Genomic DNA, 17,338 nt, shown 5'->3' on the forward strand with positions numbered 1-17,338 from the left:
AGGTCAATCAAAAGCTAGTCTGATTTTTCCCTACTGATCAGGATTTTCAGAATCCAGGACACGGGAACTTGGAAAAGCAGAAACCACAAAATGACATGTTTCATACAGAAGAATTGAAACTTGTATACTGCTTGTCCAATATTGCTTGTGAATATAAATTGAGTTGAATACAAATTAACATTTTTCAGAGTGATATAATTATTCACAGGACTTTCCAACTAATTCTTTTAGTATAAACTAGGCATGCATTTGAAAGCATATACAGTGATGAAAGCAGTGAAATTAGAAACTTGAATGAATTCTGTTTTCAGATTCAATTCTCTGACTTGAGATCAAAATTCCATACATGTCAAAGCATAAATTTTCACATTCAAGACTCTTTATAACAATATATTTTCAATGAGAAATAAAATTGTTAAAATAGACAGGTTAATGAATTAGAATTGAAATAGAGGTAAGGAAATGGCATGTAGACAGAAATATGTACTTCGGAAATATCAAACTATAAAATATATACGATAGAAGAATCAAACTACATGGTGAAAAATCATTGCAATTGTAAATTAATTTAAACTTACCCCTTTGCACTATTAAATTATTAATAGCTTGCAGTGAGTCCTTGCAAAACAGTATCGACGAAAAACAAGGGAAATTAATATTGGGCCCAGTCATAAAATTTCATGCATATTCTCGCCAATTAGAAAGTTATACATTACATGCCCATAGATATGTGCCCCAGCGGGCTTCTGGAATTTTTTAAATATTATTTTAAAAAAGTGTTTCTTAAATTTATGGAAGTGTCCTAGTTAAATTTTAAAATTTTGATAATGCCCAAGCTGATTTTAAAAAATTTCACATTACCCCTGGTCTAAATGTCTAATTTAGCTATTAAAGTTTTGTGGAACTTTCATCATTAACCACAAAATTGTAAGTCTTGTTAACTCTAATTTCAAATGATTCCTTAGTTTAGAAATCTTTAATTTTATCAATGTTGTTGCTTTTAAGGACACATTGAGTAAATTTCAAAAAAAAAGAAAAATGAAAAAAGAAAAGAGACTAGCTGAGATCACATCACATGATAAGTCATTCAAGACACATTATATTTTGAAATGTTAAATATAAGTTATCACACCACGAATTTACTTTATCTAGTTGTCTAATTTTTCTTGGATATGCTTTTTATTTCTATACTAGCTAGTGTTAATGTTTGATGTTTTACTTCTCATGTGTAGCACCCAATTTTCTTATTTTGTTTCCATAATAATGTAAATTGTTATCCAAACTTTTAAAATTCTGTTATATTTTAAAATTTCCCCAACTTCTTCTGATTTTTCATGGTTCGTGACTTTAAAGGCTTTTTATTTTGGCTGTATGCTCACTTGTTCTTGTTATTATTTAATTTTATGCACTTCCATTGGCATTTCAACATTGTTCTTGCGATGTGTCGGGCACTGCTGCATGGCATGTACTGGTTGGCGAGCAATTTCTGATGTGATTGCTATTTCAATTACCTTTCAAATAAATAATAATAATAATTTCAGTTATTAGGGGTATTTGTTGGGTTTGAATTTAATATATTATCTTGGTTTACTTGAATTCTAATTTTAAGACTGGAATCACTTGATGTAAGAGATGTGGCAGACGTATATGCATTGCTTTATTCAATAACGTTTTAATATAAATTTAGACCTGCGTTATCTTAACTCTGAGGCCATCCATACATCTGCGGATTTGCATATGATTAAAATTGATGCGACATCTATGTAAGAAATTAGTGTTGTGTTTACGGTTTAGAGTACAAAAATGTTTATAAATTATAAGGCTATTGAAAGTGAAGACATTATGTGTTTAGGGGAGAATAAATGTTATAATTAATATCAAAAACTCTAAAAGTAATATAATCTATCACTGGTTAGGCATCCAAAAGTCATAAAGAATAAAGAAAAAGAAAATTAAATTTTTGCAGCTGATACATATGCATACAATATCCTAAGGTGGTCTACAATTATAGCAACATTTAAGGTTCAGGTTATAGTAGCTTAAATGAATGCTATTACTCAACAATATATATAATTTTACCTTCCATGCATATGCATCTCCGTTGAATGTTGATAGCAACTCGTCGCTTCTAATTTTGTCAAATTCCCCGGTATATCTCAGGAAATTTCGAACGGAATATAGCTAGGCTCTCTTGCTCGCTTCAAGTTTTACTTTCAAAAAAACAAACAAAAAGAAAAAGGAATACGAGTTCTTTTCTTGTACAAGCTAAGCTATTCTGCTATCCTCAACCAGCGGGCCACTGCTGCATGAAGTGGTTGATAAGAATGCCACTATTTTGAGATGAGAAGTTAGCACCCGTGAAATCTACTTTACCTGTTTGGAAAAACTGAAGATGGAACCAATTACTGGTTAATTAAGAATTCATAGGGCAACATTTGGGGTAAGGCTGGCTACATGAAGATTCTCAGAGATGACAGTCTCCGTGACACTGGGCGCTCAATCTTTCTATCCACTTGCATGAATACGTACGTGCATTATGTATTTGCCACAAAAAGCTGATATATATTTTGTGTTTTTTTATATTTTGTTATGTGGAATCAAATTAGTTATATTCGGTTATACAAGCTGAGGTGGAAAGCTGAGTCAGCAAGGGTGGGTCCCCAGGTGGTTTAAGTAGTTGTTATAACCAGGTGTACTAACTGATAGCTATAAGAATAAGCTTCAGAGAGAGAGCTGATCAGCGTGAGGTTATCGAGAACATTAGTGTGAGTTTGTTGAGAGAAGAAACTCTCTGTGAGACTCCATTGTAACCTTCTTTGCTCATTTTCTAATAAAACTCTAGCTCTGCTGTTCCTGATCGTGGATGTAGGTACCTTGGTACCGAACCACGTTACCTTTGTCTTGAGTCTTTAAAGTTCTTTATCTTGCTCTGTTATATCCAGAGCTTGGTCTCAGTTTCTTCTGGGTTCTTGCTTGTGTTGTGTTTAGTTGTTACATCAGTAGAGTTGCAAGGTTGATCAGAAGGTCCAACAAATTGGTATCAGAGCGTGGTCCATCTATCTTGCTCTGAGAAATTCTCAAAGATGGGATCTACAAGATTCGATCTTGAAAAGTTTAATGGAGAAAATGACTTCTATTTGTGGAGTCTTAAAATGAGGGCAATCCTCATACAACAAGGGCTGGATTCTGCACTCGAAGAAGATGAAGATTCAAAAGTCTAAAAAGGGAAGGAAGAAGGATCATCTAGTACTGGTGCAGATAAAAGAATCATAAATAACAAGGCTCACAGCACTATCATCTTACACCTGTCAAATGAAGTGCTGAGAGAGGTGGCTAAAGAAAAGACTCCTTCTGGTTTATGGGCCAAGCTGGAAGAATTATTCTTAAAGAAGTCACTAGCCAAGAGATTGTACATGAAAAGAAAATTGTACACGTTTTCAATGAAGGATGGAACAGATTTGAAGGACCATTTGGATGAGTTCAACAAACTGATTCTGGATCTTGAAAATGTAAACATAGATCTTGAGGATGAAAACAGAGCCCTAATCCTATTAAGCTCATTTCCAGATTCCTATGAGCATTTTGTTGATACATTGCTTTATGGGAGACAAACACTCACACTAAAGGATGTAAAGAATGCCCTGGAATCGAAGGACTTAAAGAGAAGAACAAATGGAAATGATCTAAACCCTGCTGAAAGCTTAGTTGCCAGAGCTAAACCTGATAAGAAATTCAACAAAGATAAGAAGAACAATAACCAGAAAGACAAAGGAGACAAGAAGAAAAAGAAAAGAAAGTGTTATTTTTGCCACAAAGAAGGACATTACATTAAAGACTATTTTGAGAAGAAGAGATTGGAAAAATTGCAGAAAGAAACAAATGGGAAAGCTGTTGTAGCCTCAGAAGATAAAGGAATATCAGATGATGCAGATGTTCTCATTGCTGCAGAAAAGCAACTTTCAGGTGAGTGGATACTTGACTCAGGTTGCTCTTTCCATATGTGTCCAAATATAGATTTCTTTAAGACCTTTGAACAAGTTGATGGTGAGAAGGTCTTGCTTGGTAACCATCTTACCTGTAAAGTAACTAGCATTGGAATCATTAATATTAGGAATGTTTGATGGGATTGAAAGAGACCTAAAACAAGTCAGATATGTCCCAGAATTAAAAAGGAATATAATATCCTTAGGAGTAATGGATCAGGCAGGCTGTAGTATAAAAGCAAAAAATGGTAACCTTCAGATTGAAGAAAATGGTCTGGTCATAATGAAGGGCATAAAAAGAAATGGTTTATATGTACTCACTGGCTCAACAGCTAAACCAGCAATCACAGCTAGTGTAAGCAGTGATAGAACCAAACTATGGCACATGAGGTTAGCGCACATGAGTGAGAAGAGAATGAAAAAACTGAGCAAGCAAGGCCTGTTGGGAACTGATCAGATCACCTCTTTACAGTTTTGTGAAAAATGTGTATTTGGTAAAGCAACAAGGCATAGGTTCAACCTTGGAAAAAAGGAAACTAAACAGACCTTAGACTATGTCCATTCAGACATTTGGAGTCCATCATAAGTCCCTTCTCATGGTGGAGCCAGATACTTCATAACCTTCATAGATGACTACTCCAGAAGAGAGTGGGTCTATGTGTTGAAACATAAGAATGAAGCCTTTAAAAGATTTAAGGAGTGGACTGCACTCATGGAGAATCAAACAGAAAAAAGGCTTAAGAGACTAAGAACATACAATGGTTTAGAATACCGTAACAAGGACTTTGAAAATTTTTGTAAGTCAAAGGGCATTGCTAGGCACAGGACAGTTAGAAACACTCCCCAACAAAATGGGTTGGCTGAAAGAATGAATAGGACTTTAATTGAAAAGGTCAGATGCATGCTGTTAAATGTTAATCTGTCTAAACATTTCTGGGCTGAGGCTGTAAATACAGCTGCATGTCTAATAAACAGGAGCCCATCATCAACCTTGGACTTCAAAATACCTCAAGAAGTGTGGTCAGGAAAGCCACCAAACCTTAGCAATCTCAGGGTATTTGGCTACCCAGCTTATGCACATATAAGTCAGGTCAAGCTAGAACCAAGGGCTGTGAAAAGATACTTCATAGGGTATCCAGAAGGCATAAAGGGATACAAGATTTGGTGCTTGAATGGCAAACCATCAAGAACTCTGATCAGCAGAGATGTAGTGTTTGATGAAGAGGCTATGTTGCAGCAAAGGGTTGGAACAGAAATTGAAGTTTCTGAACCTTTAAATAAATCTGAGTTGAAGGTGGAGTCCAAAGACATTTTGAAAGAAAGTGAAAAGATTACAGAGTCTCATCATGGAGTTAACAAAACCTCAGAACTTAATAACTACCAGCTTGCAAAAGATATAGAAAGAAGGGTAGTTAAAATGCCCAAAAGATATGGGATAGCAGACCTGATATCTTTTGCACTGATGGTTGCTGATGAGATGACTGGAGAAGAACCTGAAAATTTCAAACAGGCTATGAATAGCAGAGACAAGGGGAAATGACTGAGTGCTATGGAGGATGAAATGATATCACTCAAGAAAAATAATACTTGGGCTCTGGTTCAGAGACCTGCTGGAAAAAGGTTAGTGGGATGCAAATGGATCTTCAAGCTCAAGGATGGGGTTTCTGGAGATGAATTAGTGAGGTACAAGGCTAGACTTGTGGCAAAGGGCTTCACACAAAAGGAAATGATAGACTTCAATTAAGTCTTCTCACATGTAGTTAAACACTCCTCCATAAGGGTCCTATTAGCCATCACAGCTTTCTTTGATTTAGAACTAGACCAGATGGATGTGAAGACTGCCTTCTTACATGGAACCTTAGAAGAAGAAATTCTAATGGCTCAACCAGAAGGCTTTGTTGTAGAAGGAACTGAAGACATGGTTTGCTTACTCAAGAAAAGTTTGTATGGGTTAAAGCAATCTCCTCGGCAATGGTACTTGAGATTTGATGAGTTTATGTTAAGTCATAACTTCAACAGAAGTGAGTATGACAACTGTGTGTACTTTAGAAAGCTGAACTCAGGAGATCAAATCAGTCTAATTCTCTACATTGATGACATGCTCATAACATGCAAACATAAAGAAGAAATTAAGAAGCTCAAGGCTGAGTTAATAGCAGTATTCGAAATGAAAGATTTGGGTCCTGCTACTAAGATACTGGGAATGCAAATAAAGAAGGACATACATGCCAAGACTTTATTTCTCACTCAAATAGGATATCTGAAAAGGGTTGTCAATAGATTTGGGATGGTGAACTCAAAACTTGTCACTACTCCAGTAGCAACACACTTCAAACTCTCCAAGCAACTTGCTCCACAAGAAGAAGCAGACATTGATCACATGATAAGAATTCCATACTCTAGTGTAGTTGGTAGCATTATTTATGCTATAGTCTGCACTAGACCAGATGTTGCATATGGGATTGGCCTAGTTAGCAGGTTTATGGGGAATCCAGGCAAAGAGCATTGGGAGGCTGTTAAGTGGCTACTAAGGTATCTTAGAGGTACAGAAGGACATGGAGTGATGTTTGGACAAGTCAGCAATGCCTCAATTAAGGTTTTGGGGTATGTTGATTCTGATTTTGCAGGAGATTTAGACAAGAGAAGATCTGTCACTGGTCTGGTATTTACCCTCTGTGGTGAAGCTGTGAGCTGGAAATCAACACTACAATCAGTAGTTGCCCTTTCAACATCAGAGGTAGAGTATATTGCTTTAACAGAGGCAGTGAAAGAAGCTTTATGGTTGAAGGGGTTAGTCACAGGACTGGGTTTGGAACAAGAATCAGTCACTGTCAATTGTGATAGCTCAAGTGCAATACAGTTGAGCAAAAACCCCAAATATCATGAAAGAACTAAGCATGTGGATGTGAGGATGCACTTTATTAGGGATAAAATTCGAAGTGATGTGATTAATGTCATTAAAATTCCTACTGAAGTAAATCCAGCAGACATGTTAACAAAGCCTTTACCAACAGTTAAGTTCAGGAACTTCTTGGACTTAATTGGGGTTATTAACTTGTAAGTCAAGTTAACTAATATTATGGAGCAGTGATGAGTAGAGCTATAACCGAGTAAACTAAGGTGGAGATTTGTGGAATCAAAATAGTTATATTCGATTATACAAGCTGAGGTGGAAAGCTGAGTTAGCAAAGGTGGAAAGCTGAGTCAGCAAGGGTGGGTCCCTAGGTGGTTTAAGTAGTTGTTATAACCAGCTGTACTAACTGATAGCTATAAGAATAAGCTTCAGAGAGAGAGCTGATCAGCGTGAGGTTATCGAGAACATTAGTGTGAGTTTGTTGAGAGAAGAAACTCTCTGTGTGAGTGTAATCAAGTTCTTGCTCTCTGTGAGACTCCATTGTAACCTTCTTTGTTCATCTTCTAATAAAACTCTAGCTCTGTTGTTCCTGATCATGGATGTAGGTACCTTGGTACCGAACCACGTTACCTTTGTCTTGAGTCTTTAAAGTTCTTTATCTTGCTTTGTTATATCCAGAGCTTGGTCTCAGTTTCTTCTGGGTACTTGCTTGTGTTGTGTTTAGTTGTTGCATCAGTAGAGTTGCAAGGTTGATCAGAAGGTCCAACACGTTAAGTTAAATAATGTTTTTAATCTTTATTTAAACTATTATTGTTTCTAATTGAATGCCAATATGTATTTGGCCTGGTATCAATTAATTTTAAGTCTCGTGATTAAATATATAAGTTTGCTCTTTGCTTCAATTTTTTGTTTACATTTCAAACAATAAATTCTACAAAGAATCTCTCAGGGCCCATGGTAACAACTTAGCCGTCGGTTATCCCTGCAAGTGTAACTTTATTTGTTGCCATCATATTATATTTTTCAGTTCAAATACCAGTGCTCGCATAAATTGATGGCATTTAGGCCATCACCAATTTGTAGCTTTCATGATCGTGAGAATAAATTAATGAGTTGATCATGGGATAGTTCGAATTGTGCTACTAGTCGATCATATATATAAGAGATATTATCATTTTCCCACCAAAGGTATTATGACACATCATGTCAGTACCACAGTTTGGTAAAAACATCATTTTACCACCAAACGTTTAAACTGTTAGCATTTTCCCACCATTCTGTTAAAACTCAGTTAATATTTAACGAAAAATGCATAAAAAAATCAATTTTACCCATAGAGCGTAAAAGACGATTTTACCCTTTAAAAATGAAGAACAACAAAAGATGATTTAATTACAAAATTACCCCCAAAAAGTAGCCGTTACATTCAAATAATGACTACTTTTGTGCTTATTTTTTACAATTACAAAACGCAACGTTTTGGCTTCACGTGAGATGTCCAAAATGCTCTCATGATGTCAGCATAATTTTTATTCAATTAACGGAATTGTGGGAAAATACTAATAGTTTAAACGTTTGGTGGTAAAATGATGTTTTTATCAAATCGTGGTACCGACATGATGTGTCATAATACCTTTGGTGGGAAAATGATAATATCCCTATATATAATATATGCAGATGCAACAAAATCAAGAGGTGAAAGCACTGAAACTAGAAACTTGTATGAATTCTGCTTTCAGATTCACTTCTCTGATTGTATCTTCAATTTTAAAAATGAAATTTCACGTTTACTTGTAGAGCTAGAATATTTAATTATTTATACGTATCAGAGGATAATGTTTCATTTTCAAGAATCGACAATAACAATAATTTTCAGTGAGAAATATAATTGCTAAATAAACGCAAAAAAGAAGCACACACAGACGTGTAATAATTCAGAGATTCATTTTCCACATTTAGAAGTCAAAATACTTATGATTTTTATCGTATTTGAGATTATACCCGATTCTAATTGTATATTTTATGACATTATAGCACGTCTTGATGTTGGTAATTAATTAAGGATTCTTCATGCGACTCAATAATATTATAGGTATCAAAATTCATCGCAGATTTTGCAAGATTTCCTCCGTGCAAATAAATGTGTGCATGTATTATCGAATTATAAATCTTTTACCACAGGGCATGACTTCACTCATAACTCTTATGTAACTTAATTATTTAGCTCTAGAATAAAGCAGTACATTTCTGTTGCACGTGCATTTATAATAGTGTAAGGTTAAGATTTAATTACATATTATTATAAAAAAACTCAGCACAACCAAATTCGAAAATTATTGCCCGCGCTTACACATACACAGGGGATTAAATGTGATCCACGTTATCTGAGAGAACAAATCAGCCAGATCTTCTGCTGCTACTATTTATATATAGACAGGGAGCTGCCATGTTTGCTTCAGTTATTCACAATTTTGTTTATAAATTAGCCATAGCCAACTCCTTCGACTTGCTAAATAAACCATGGTTTTAATATTCAAGAAGAGTAGTTTTATGATAATTATTATTGTTTGGGAAGGAAATATGAGGCTAATGATGAAGCGCCACGTGTCGATATTTAAGAGATTAATTTATTTCGGATACCTTGGGTACCTCGGGTACCCTAGGTACCTTGGGTACCTCGGGTACCCTAGGTACCTTGGGTACCTCGGGTACCCTAGGTACCCCGGCTACCCTAAGGACTCTGGGGGTACCTCAGGTACACCATGAGAGGATACAAAAATCTTCGTAAATATGTGAAGGAATATGTGGGCCCTGAATCTCAAAAAGATCGGTTTGATACGTGTCGAAAAATAAGGAAATCTTGTGCCGCGAAAGAGGAGACAGCCGCCTGTCACGCCAGCGAATCCGCCAAAAGTGTGATATTGTGACAGTTGGGACCACCAGCTTTTCCTGCTATACCTGCAAAATTACAACGGAATTGCAGAGGTACGCGGGACCACTCCACTACGCCCAACACGTGAATATGCCACATACTTGCTCTCCACTGATGTTTTTGAAACGTCTAAGCCGCCTTACGCATAAAAATAAGAATATTCCTGACATGACAGCAGGGAACGCCACTAAAATAGCGCCAGGTGGCACGGCGACCGGGGTATACCATATAAATACTCAGGTTTAATTTTTATCAAGGGAGGGAACACACTCACCAGAAAAAACGAAGGTTTCTTCAACCTCAAAATCTCCATTACCGAGAGCTTGCAAGCTCTCTAACCTGAGATAACCCAACTCTGACTTGAGCGTCGGAGTGTGGTCGCCGGCCACCCCCGGCTCCACCTTTGACATCTTTTTGGTTGTTTCGCAGGTTTAAGGCGAGTTTCACTAGCCCTCCGCACCTGAAGTCAGACCCCCTCCATAACCACCGTCATCTCAATCCTCCTCTACTCCACAAAAAGCCCAAACAGCCCGCACGTGCCGAACAAGCGAGGTACCCCGCTCCCCGACAAAAATATAAATTTATTGCTCTTGGGTTGGTTTTGTGGTTTTTTATTCATTAACCCAAAATCAGCCGCAAACAATTGGCGCCGTCTGTGGGGAGCGCGCAAAAAGCTTCCACACAGTGCTAAGCTTGTCGGTACGTGTGCTTGCACAACCATGGCACCCGACGTACCCGCTGATAACCAAATGTTAGGTCATGATGGAGCAGAGGACCACGGCGGTGATGAGAGGGGTGACTCGGCAAGGAGGGCATCCCGCCTAGAGAAAGGCAAATCAGTTAAGCAATCAGCTGGTATTCAACCCGACGAGGAGCCCGTTACTCATAAACACTTTGAGGATTTAGCTCATGCGATTCTCAGAGCAGTAGGATCTCGGGTACCCGAAGCAGCCACTTCTCCGGTAACTCAAGATGTCCCGCCTCCACGCGGTGAGAAACAGATCATACCAAGGTCTGAAATACCGGAGGGAAGTAGACCAAAGCATGGGCCATCGGGCACCCGTTCAAAGTTTCAAGCCGTCGGCTCCCGGGAAGAACGCTCCACTGCCTCTTGTTATTCCCGTAGTAGCCAGGGTACCAAACGCAAACAAAAAGTCCATGAAGATCTCCGGTACAAGTTAAACGCCAAAAGAGCTTCCCAGACAACAGCGGCCTCCTCAGGTGCACCTGGGGTACCCCGCGAGTTCCTGGAAAAAATGGAGCACCTCGAAGCTCAAGTGAAGCTCCTTTCTGAAAAACAAAACCCCACCAATGCTCTAGCACCAGCAGTGCATAACTCGCCGTTCACCATGGAGATTCGGACAGCGGTTCTCCCGGAAGCGTTCACCATGCCTCAAATACAACAATACTCGGGTACCTCGGATCCCGTGGAACATGCTGAGTTATATCGTGACCAGATGATGATTAAAGGAGTGGGCGACAATGCTATGTGCCGAATTTTCCCGCATACCCTCACCGGACCAGCCAAGTCATGGTTCCGATCGTTGAAGGCAGGTAGTGTATCCTCCCTAGACCAGCTCCTAAAAGATTTTGTTCATGAGTTTGGTTATGCATCCGCCCAAGATATAACATCCTCCAAGCTTGCTTTCGTCAAGCAAGGGGATTCAGAGTCTTTAGCCGAGTACGTAACCCGCTTCCACCAAGAGGTGTTGCGTACCGGTACATTTGGTCACCAACATACTCTCACTCATTTTGAAAAGAATTTGCGTTTGGGGAAGTTATGGCGGTCATTTCAAAAACACCGCCCTCTTTCATATGGGGAAGCTCGTTCTCGAGCCCTGCAACAAATAGAAATGGATGAGAAGTGTAACCTAAAGCGGGAGGAAGATAGAGTCGAAGTTGTGAGGAACAAGGAGAAACCCAAGAGAGCCGATGTACCTCAGGTACCCTCTCGAGCACCCCGGGTACACAGCCCACCTCGTCCAACCCCACGTGGGAGAGGACTGAATATCCCTAGTGTACCCCGGGTACCCCGGGTACCTCAAGTACCCTTCCGAGCACCCCGAGTACATAGCCCACCGCTGCCGCCAGAACAACGGGAAGCACCACAAAAATCCAGATATGACTCTTTCCACCATTTGAATCAATCTCCAGAACAAATTTTTTACCATATTAGGGATACAGGGATGCTTCGCCCACCTAAGCCAATTCGGAAATACCCCAATATGAAGCGTAGCTTGAAGTATTGTGAGTTTCATGAAGATTTCGGCCATAGCACCGCTGAATGCTTTCACTTGAGGGAAGAAATTGAGTCATTGATTCTGAGTGGGTATCTCAAGGAATTTGTGGCTGATATGCGTGAGGCAAGGAAGTTCTCGGAACAAGATAAGGGTAAACAAGTTGCTAACCCTCATCCCGAAGCCGAGATACCCCAGGGATCTAAGAAAGGCGTGTATGTTCGAATGATAGCAGGGGGTCCTACCCTCGCTGGGGAATCTAGACGGGCCATCAAACGTTACAGCAAGCCACCAATTTTGGATCGCCCTGGAAAAGAAGTGAATTTCGCTTGTCAAAATCAACTTAGGGTACCTGGGGTACCCCACCATCCCCCATCTATCCTTTTCACAGAGCAAGATGCTGAAGATGTCTCGTACCCCCATGACGACGCCTTAGTAATAACGTTGAAGGTTGCTACTGGTAAGGTAGCAAGAACTCTTGTAGACACCGGCAGCTCCGTTGATATCATTTTCAAAAGCGCCTTGGATCAACTATTGATTGAATCGCCAAAGATCACCCCATGTGCTACACCTCTTATTGGGTTCGCCGGCGATATGGTTATCCCAAAGGGCATTATTACGCTGCCCGTTACACTTGGTAAGGTACCTCACCGTGTTGTTCATATGATTGATTTTCTTATTGTGGATCACCCAGGTGCCTATAATATCATCTTGGGAAGACCATTCTTAGCAACAACTAAGGCGGCAATCTCCATGCATTACCTCACCATGAAGATTCCAACCGCTGGAGAAATTATCACGATCAAAGGGGATCAGCAATCGGCTCGAGGGTGCTACTCGGTCGCATCGAAAGTGAGCTACCAAATCGCCACCAATATGTTCCTAGAAGGGTACCCCGTCAGCACAAGGCCATTTACCAGCCTATCCAAGCGGGCACTGGCTAGACGCCGGAGAGTTGCACGTAAGAAAGCTCAACGGTCCGCGAACTCCCAGGTACCCCAAGCGCCGTATGAAGCTGGGCCAATGGAAGTGGACGTGGTAGCTCCCAGGGCACCACTGGTACCCCAAAGTCCCAATTCAGCATCAATGGGAGAAGTCGAGGTACCCCTGGATCCCCGGGTACCGAAAGATGAAAAGCGAGGAACACCGGCTGAGGATCTTGTGTCTGTTATGATCTGCAATAAGGACCCAACCAAGATGGTCAAGGTAGGCTCCAACCTCCCTGACCAGCACCGAGAGCAGCTTATTGGGTTCTTAAGGAAAAACTTAGATGTGTTCGCTTGGTCTCATGCGGACATGCCGGGTATCCCGCCTTCTATCGCCTGCCACAAGCTCAATGTCGATCCACATCATAGGCCTGTCAAACAAAAACGTCGAGCTTTCAACCAGGAACGCTATGACGCCATTGAACAAGAAGTGGACCGATTGCTAGCAGCGGGGTTTATTAGGGAGGCGGTGTACCCCGATTGGGTTTCAAATGTTGTATTAGTTAAGAAGTCTAACGGGAAATGGCGCATGTGTGTAGATTTCACGGATTTAAACAAGTCTTGCCCTAAGGATAGCTTCCCGCTTCCCCGGGTAGACCAGCTGGTCGATGCTACGGCTGGGCACGAGATGCTTAGTTTCATGGATGCTTTCTCCGGGTACAACCAAATTTCAATGTACGAGCCTGATCAAGATAAAACGGCCTTCATCACCAACCGTGGGCTATACTGCTACAAGGTTATGCCTTTTGGTTTGAAGAATGCGGGCGCCACCTATCAGCGTTTGGTGAACAAGGTCTTCAAACAGCAAATCGGTCGTACCATGGAGGTGTACATCGATGATATGATAACAAAGTCGGTGTACGCCAATGACCACTCGGGGCACCTCAGAGACACCTTCAATATTTTGAGAAAGCATCAGATGCGCCTAAATCCTGAGAAATGTGCATTCGGGGTGACTTCGGGTAAATTCCTTGGATTTATGGTACAACAGCGGGGAATTGAGGCCAATCCCGACAAAATTCAGGCGGTTCTTGGGATGAAGTCACCAAGTACCATCAAGGAAGTCCAGAGCTTAGCTGGCCGGATAGCCGCCTTGAGTCGTTTCATCTCCAAGGCCACCGACAGATGCAAGCCATTTTTTAAAGCTTTGAAAGCGGGAAAGAAGCTCCAATGGACCGCCGAGTGCGAAGAGGCTTTTCAGAAGCTAAAGGAGTACCTCGTTAATTCACCATTGCTCGCCAAGCCTAAGCATGGAGAAGTGCTTCTGTTGTACCTCGCTGTTTCCGAGCACGCCACTAGCTCGGTGTTGCTTAGAGAAGATGAAGACGGGGTGCAACGGCCTATTTACTACACTAGTAGGGCAATGGTGGATGCGGAAAAGAGGTACCCCGCCACAGAGAAGCTTGTTTTGGCTTTGGTAATCTCTGCGAGGAAACTCCGGCCATATTTTCAGGCCCACACCATTGTCGTTGTAACAAACCTTCCCCTTCGACAAATCCTCCAGAAGTTAGATATGTCTGGAAGACTTCTTCGCTGGTCTCTTGAATTGAGTGAGTTCGACATCATCTTCAAGCCACGCTCAGCTATTAAAGCCCAAGCCATCGCCGATTTCATTGCAGAATTCGCCAATGACTCCGGGGGTGAGGAGATCCCGGGGTACCCGAGCGAAACTACATCAGCTATTGAAGAAGAGCAGGTCTGGGAAATTTATGTTGATGGTTCCTCCAACTCGCACGGAAGCGGTGCGGGGGTAATAATCATCGATCCAGATAAGGTGAAGCTATGCTATGCCTTGCAATTCGGGTTCAAGGCCTCAAACAACGAAGCTGAGTATGAAGCTATGATAGCGGGGCTAAGGATGTCGAAGGCCTTGGGTGCAAAAAGAGTCCACATTAAGAGTGACTCTCAATTGGTGGTCGGTCAGATCAACTCAGAATATCAGGCTAAGGAAGAAAATATGAAGGGGTACCTCGGGAGAACAAAAGAATTAATATCTCAATTTGCTGAGGTCAAGGTGGAAAGAGTTCCACGATTAGAAAATTGTGAAGCTGACAACCTTGCCAAAATGGCTTCCTTCGGTGCAACTCAGTCGGTTGGTCCAATCACTGCTGAGTACGTACCTACACCCAGTGTTAATCTACTTGAGCCAGAAGAAATAGGGTCGATAACTGCTGGGGTACCCTGGATGCAACCAATCATAGGATACCTCAGAAGTGGGGATCTGCCCTCAAATAAGAATGAAGCAAGGAAGCTAAAGTACAAAGCTGCTCGATATTGTCTCATCGAGGATACCTTATTCAGAAGAGGGTTTACCCTCCCTTACTTAAAGTGCTTGGGAAATGAACATGCCGAATATGTCATGAGAGAGATACACGAAGGGATTTGCGGTAACCACTATGGAGCACAATCATTGGCACAGAAGGCCATTCGTCAAGGATTTTATTGGCCTACGATGCGAGAGGATGCCAAAAACATAGTCAAGAGTTGTGACAAGTGCCAGAGATTTGCCAAGGTACCCCACCTTCCACCAGAAAAGTTAACTGTCATGTCTTCTCCATGGCCATTTGCTGTTTGGGGTATAGATCTCATTGGCCCACTACCAACTGGTAGAGGACAAGCTAAGTATGCAATTGTAGCCGTTGACTATTTCACAAAGTGGGTAGAAGCGGAGCCGTTGGCAAGCATTACGGAGAGAAAAACCACTGATTTTGTTTGGAGGAACCTCATATGCAGATATGGAATCCCTAATGCAATTGTCAGCGACAACGGGAAGCAATTTGATAATGAAAAATTTCGAAATTTCTGTTCGGAGCTTGGGATAGCCAACCGATTTGCTTCTCCGGCTCACCCGCAATCTAATGGACAAGTGGAAGCCATCAACAAAATCATCAAGGGTATCCTAAAAAAGAGGCTGGAGGAAAGGAAAGGAGCTTGGGTAGACGAGTTACCCGGTGTTCTTTGGGCTTATCGGACAACTCAGAATATTTCAACCAGGGAAACTCCATTTTCTCTGGCTTTCGGGACTGATGCAGTCATTCCAGCTGAAATCGGGATACCCTCTCACAGAACCGCATACTTTGATGAAGCCGAGAATGCCTCTATGATTGCGTTCAATCTTGATTTTGTTGAAGAAAAAAGGGCCAAAGCAGAATTGAAGGTTGCAATATACCAGCACCGCATTTCAGATTTATATGACAAGAGGGTACGCCCCAGATCATTCAAGAAAGGGGATTTAGTCCTACGAAGGGTAACTCAGAATACCCGGGTACCTTCGGAGGGCTCTTTCGGAGCCAATTGGGAAGGCCCATATCGCATAGACAAGCCGGTAGGTTCAGGGGCATACAGACTACTCCACATGGATGGAACAATCGTCAAGCATCCCTGGAATGCCGCAATGCTGAGGAAGTACTACTAACATGAGGACAGTGTCTTAAACCTTATCGTTCACTTTATCTATCTCTTATTTTCTTTACTATGTGTGCAATGTGGTAAAGTCATGAAAGGTACTTAGGGTACCCCACATGTGCAAGTGAAATTTTTTAATTCCCTAAGTCCTAGAGAGTGGATATCTATATGATTTCCTATTCTCATTGGGACAATGAGTCAGTCTTATGTAATGTTCTCCTTTTGATTACCGAATGTGATTATGGTTAAATTTTCGCCATTAATGTGACTTCCTCTTATTACGCCATGTCTTATTCAGCTATAATTGCTCCATTTCAAGATAATCAGGGGAACCTGAGGTATCTGACTCGATTCGATCGTGAAGATCTGTTCGAGGTCAACGCCAAAAAGAAATAATACAACAAATGTAAAGAGGGAGGGTCAGAGAAGGCCCGAGGGCGAGGTAAACCAGCATACCCTAACGCCATGAGGTTCCGTTAAGGTATGCACACGCCCACACCTCCATTCTTTTGCTTGAGCCAAGTAAAGAATAGATAAACGAAACGAGGTAGGCAAGCATGCCCCTCTATTCGCATTATTTTATTAAATATTGACTAGAAGCGGATGGCAAAACAAGCATGTTTTTTACCATTTCTGCAAGAAAGGGGGCCAAGAAGGTCCCCGAAAAAAAGAGGGTACCTGGGGTACCCGACAAACTCCACAAGTCTATCTGAGATACGCCATAATCTTTATTTTATCCTAGTTGCGCCAAATATGAATTTCGTTTTATCTTATGATGATGTGTGAATTATTAAATTATTTTGAGATGCGCAATAATCTTTATTAAGACGATCAGTGAGCACATCTACGGAAATCACCACGCAAGCGCCAAAAATACATCAGGGGGGTACCTGGGGTACCTGAGGAACCCCCGCGAGTCTACACAAATCAATTATAAGCAA

At 41.0% G+C, this 17,338-nt stretch overlaps 1 protein-coding gene across 1 annotated transcript; it reads left to right on the plus strand.

The window, feature by feature from the left end:
- Nucleotides 1-10,488: 10,488 nt before the first annotated feature.
- On the plus strand, nt 10,489-16,407 carry LOC112100756. Its single transcript, XM_024190206.1, has one exon. The coding sequence runs from the start codon at nt 10,489-10,491 to the stop codon at nt 16,405-16,407; it is 5,919 nt and encodes a 1,972-aa protein (XP_024045974.1).
- The last annotated feature ends 931 nt before the right edge of the window (nt 16,408-17,338 follow it).

The sequence above is a fragment of the Citrus clementina genome, unplaced genomic scaffold, assembly GCF_000493195.1.
Source record: "Citrus clementina cultivar Clemenules unplaced genomic scaffold, Citrus_clementina_v1.0 scaffold_2, whole genome shotgun sequence".
Lineage (NCBI taxonomy): Eukaryota > Viridiplantae > Streptophyta > Magnoliopsida > Sapindales > Rutaceae > Citrus > Citrus x clementina.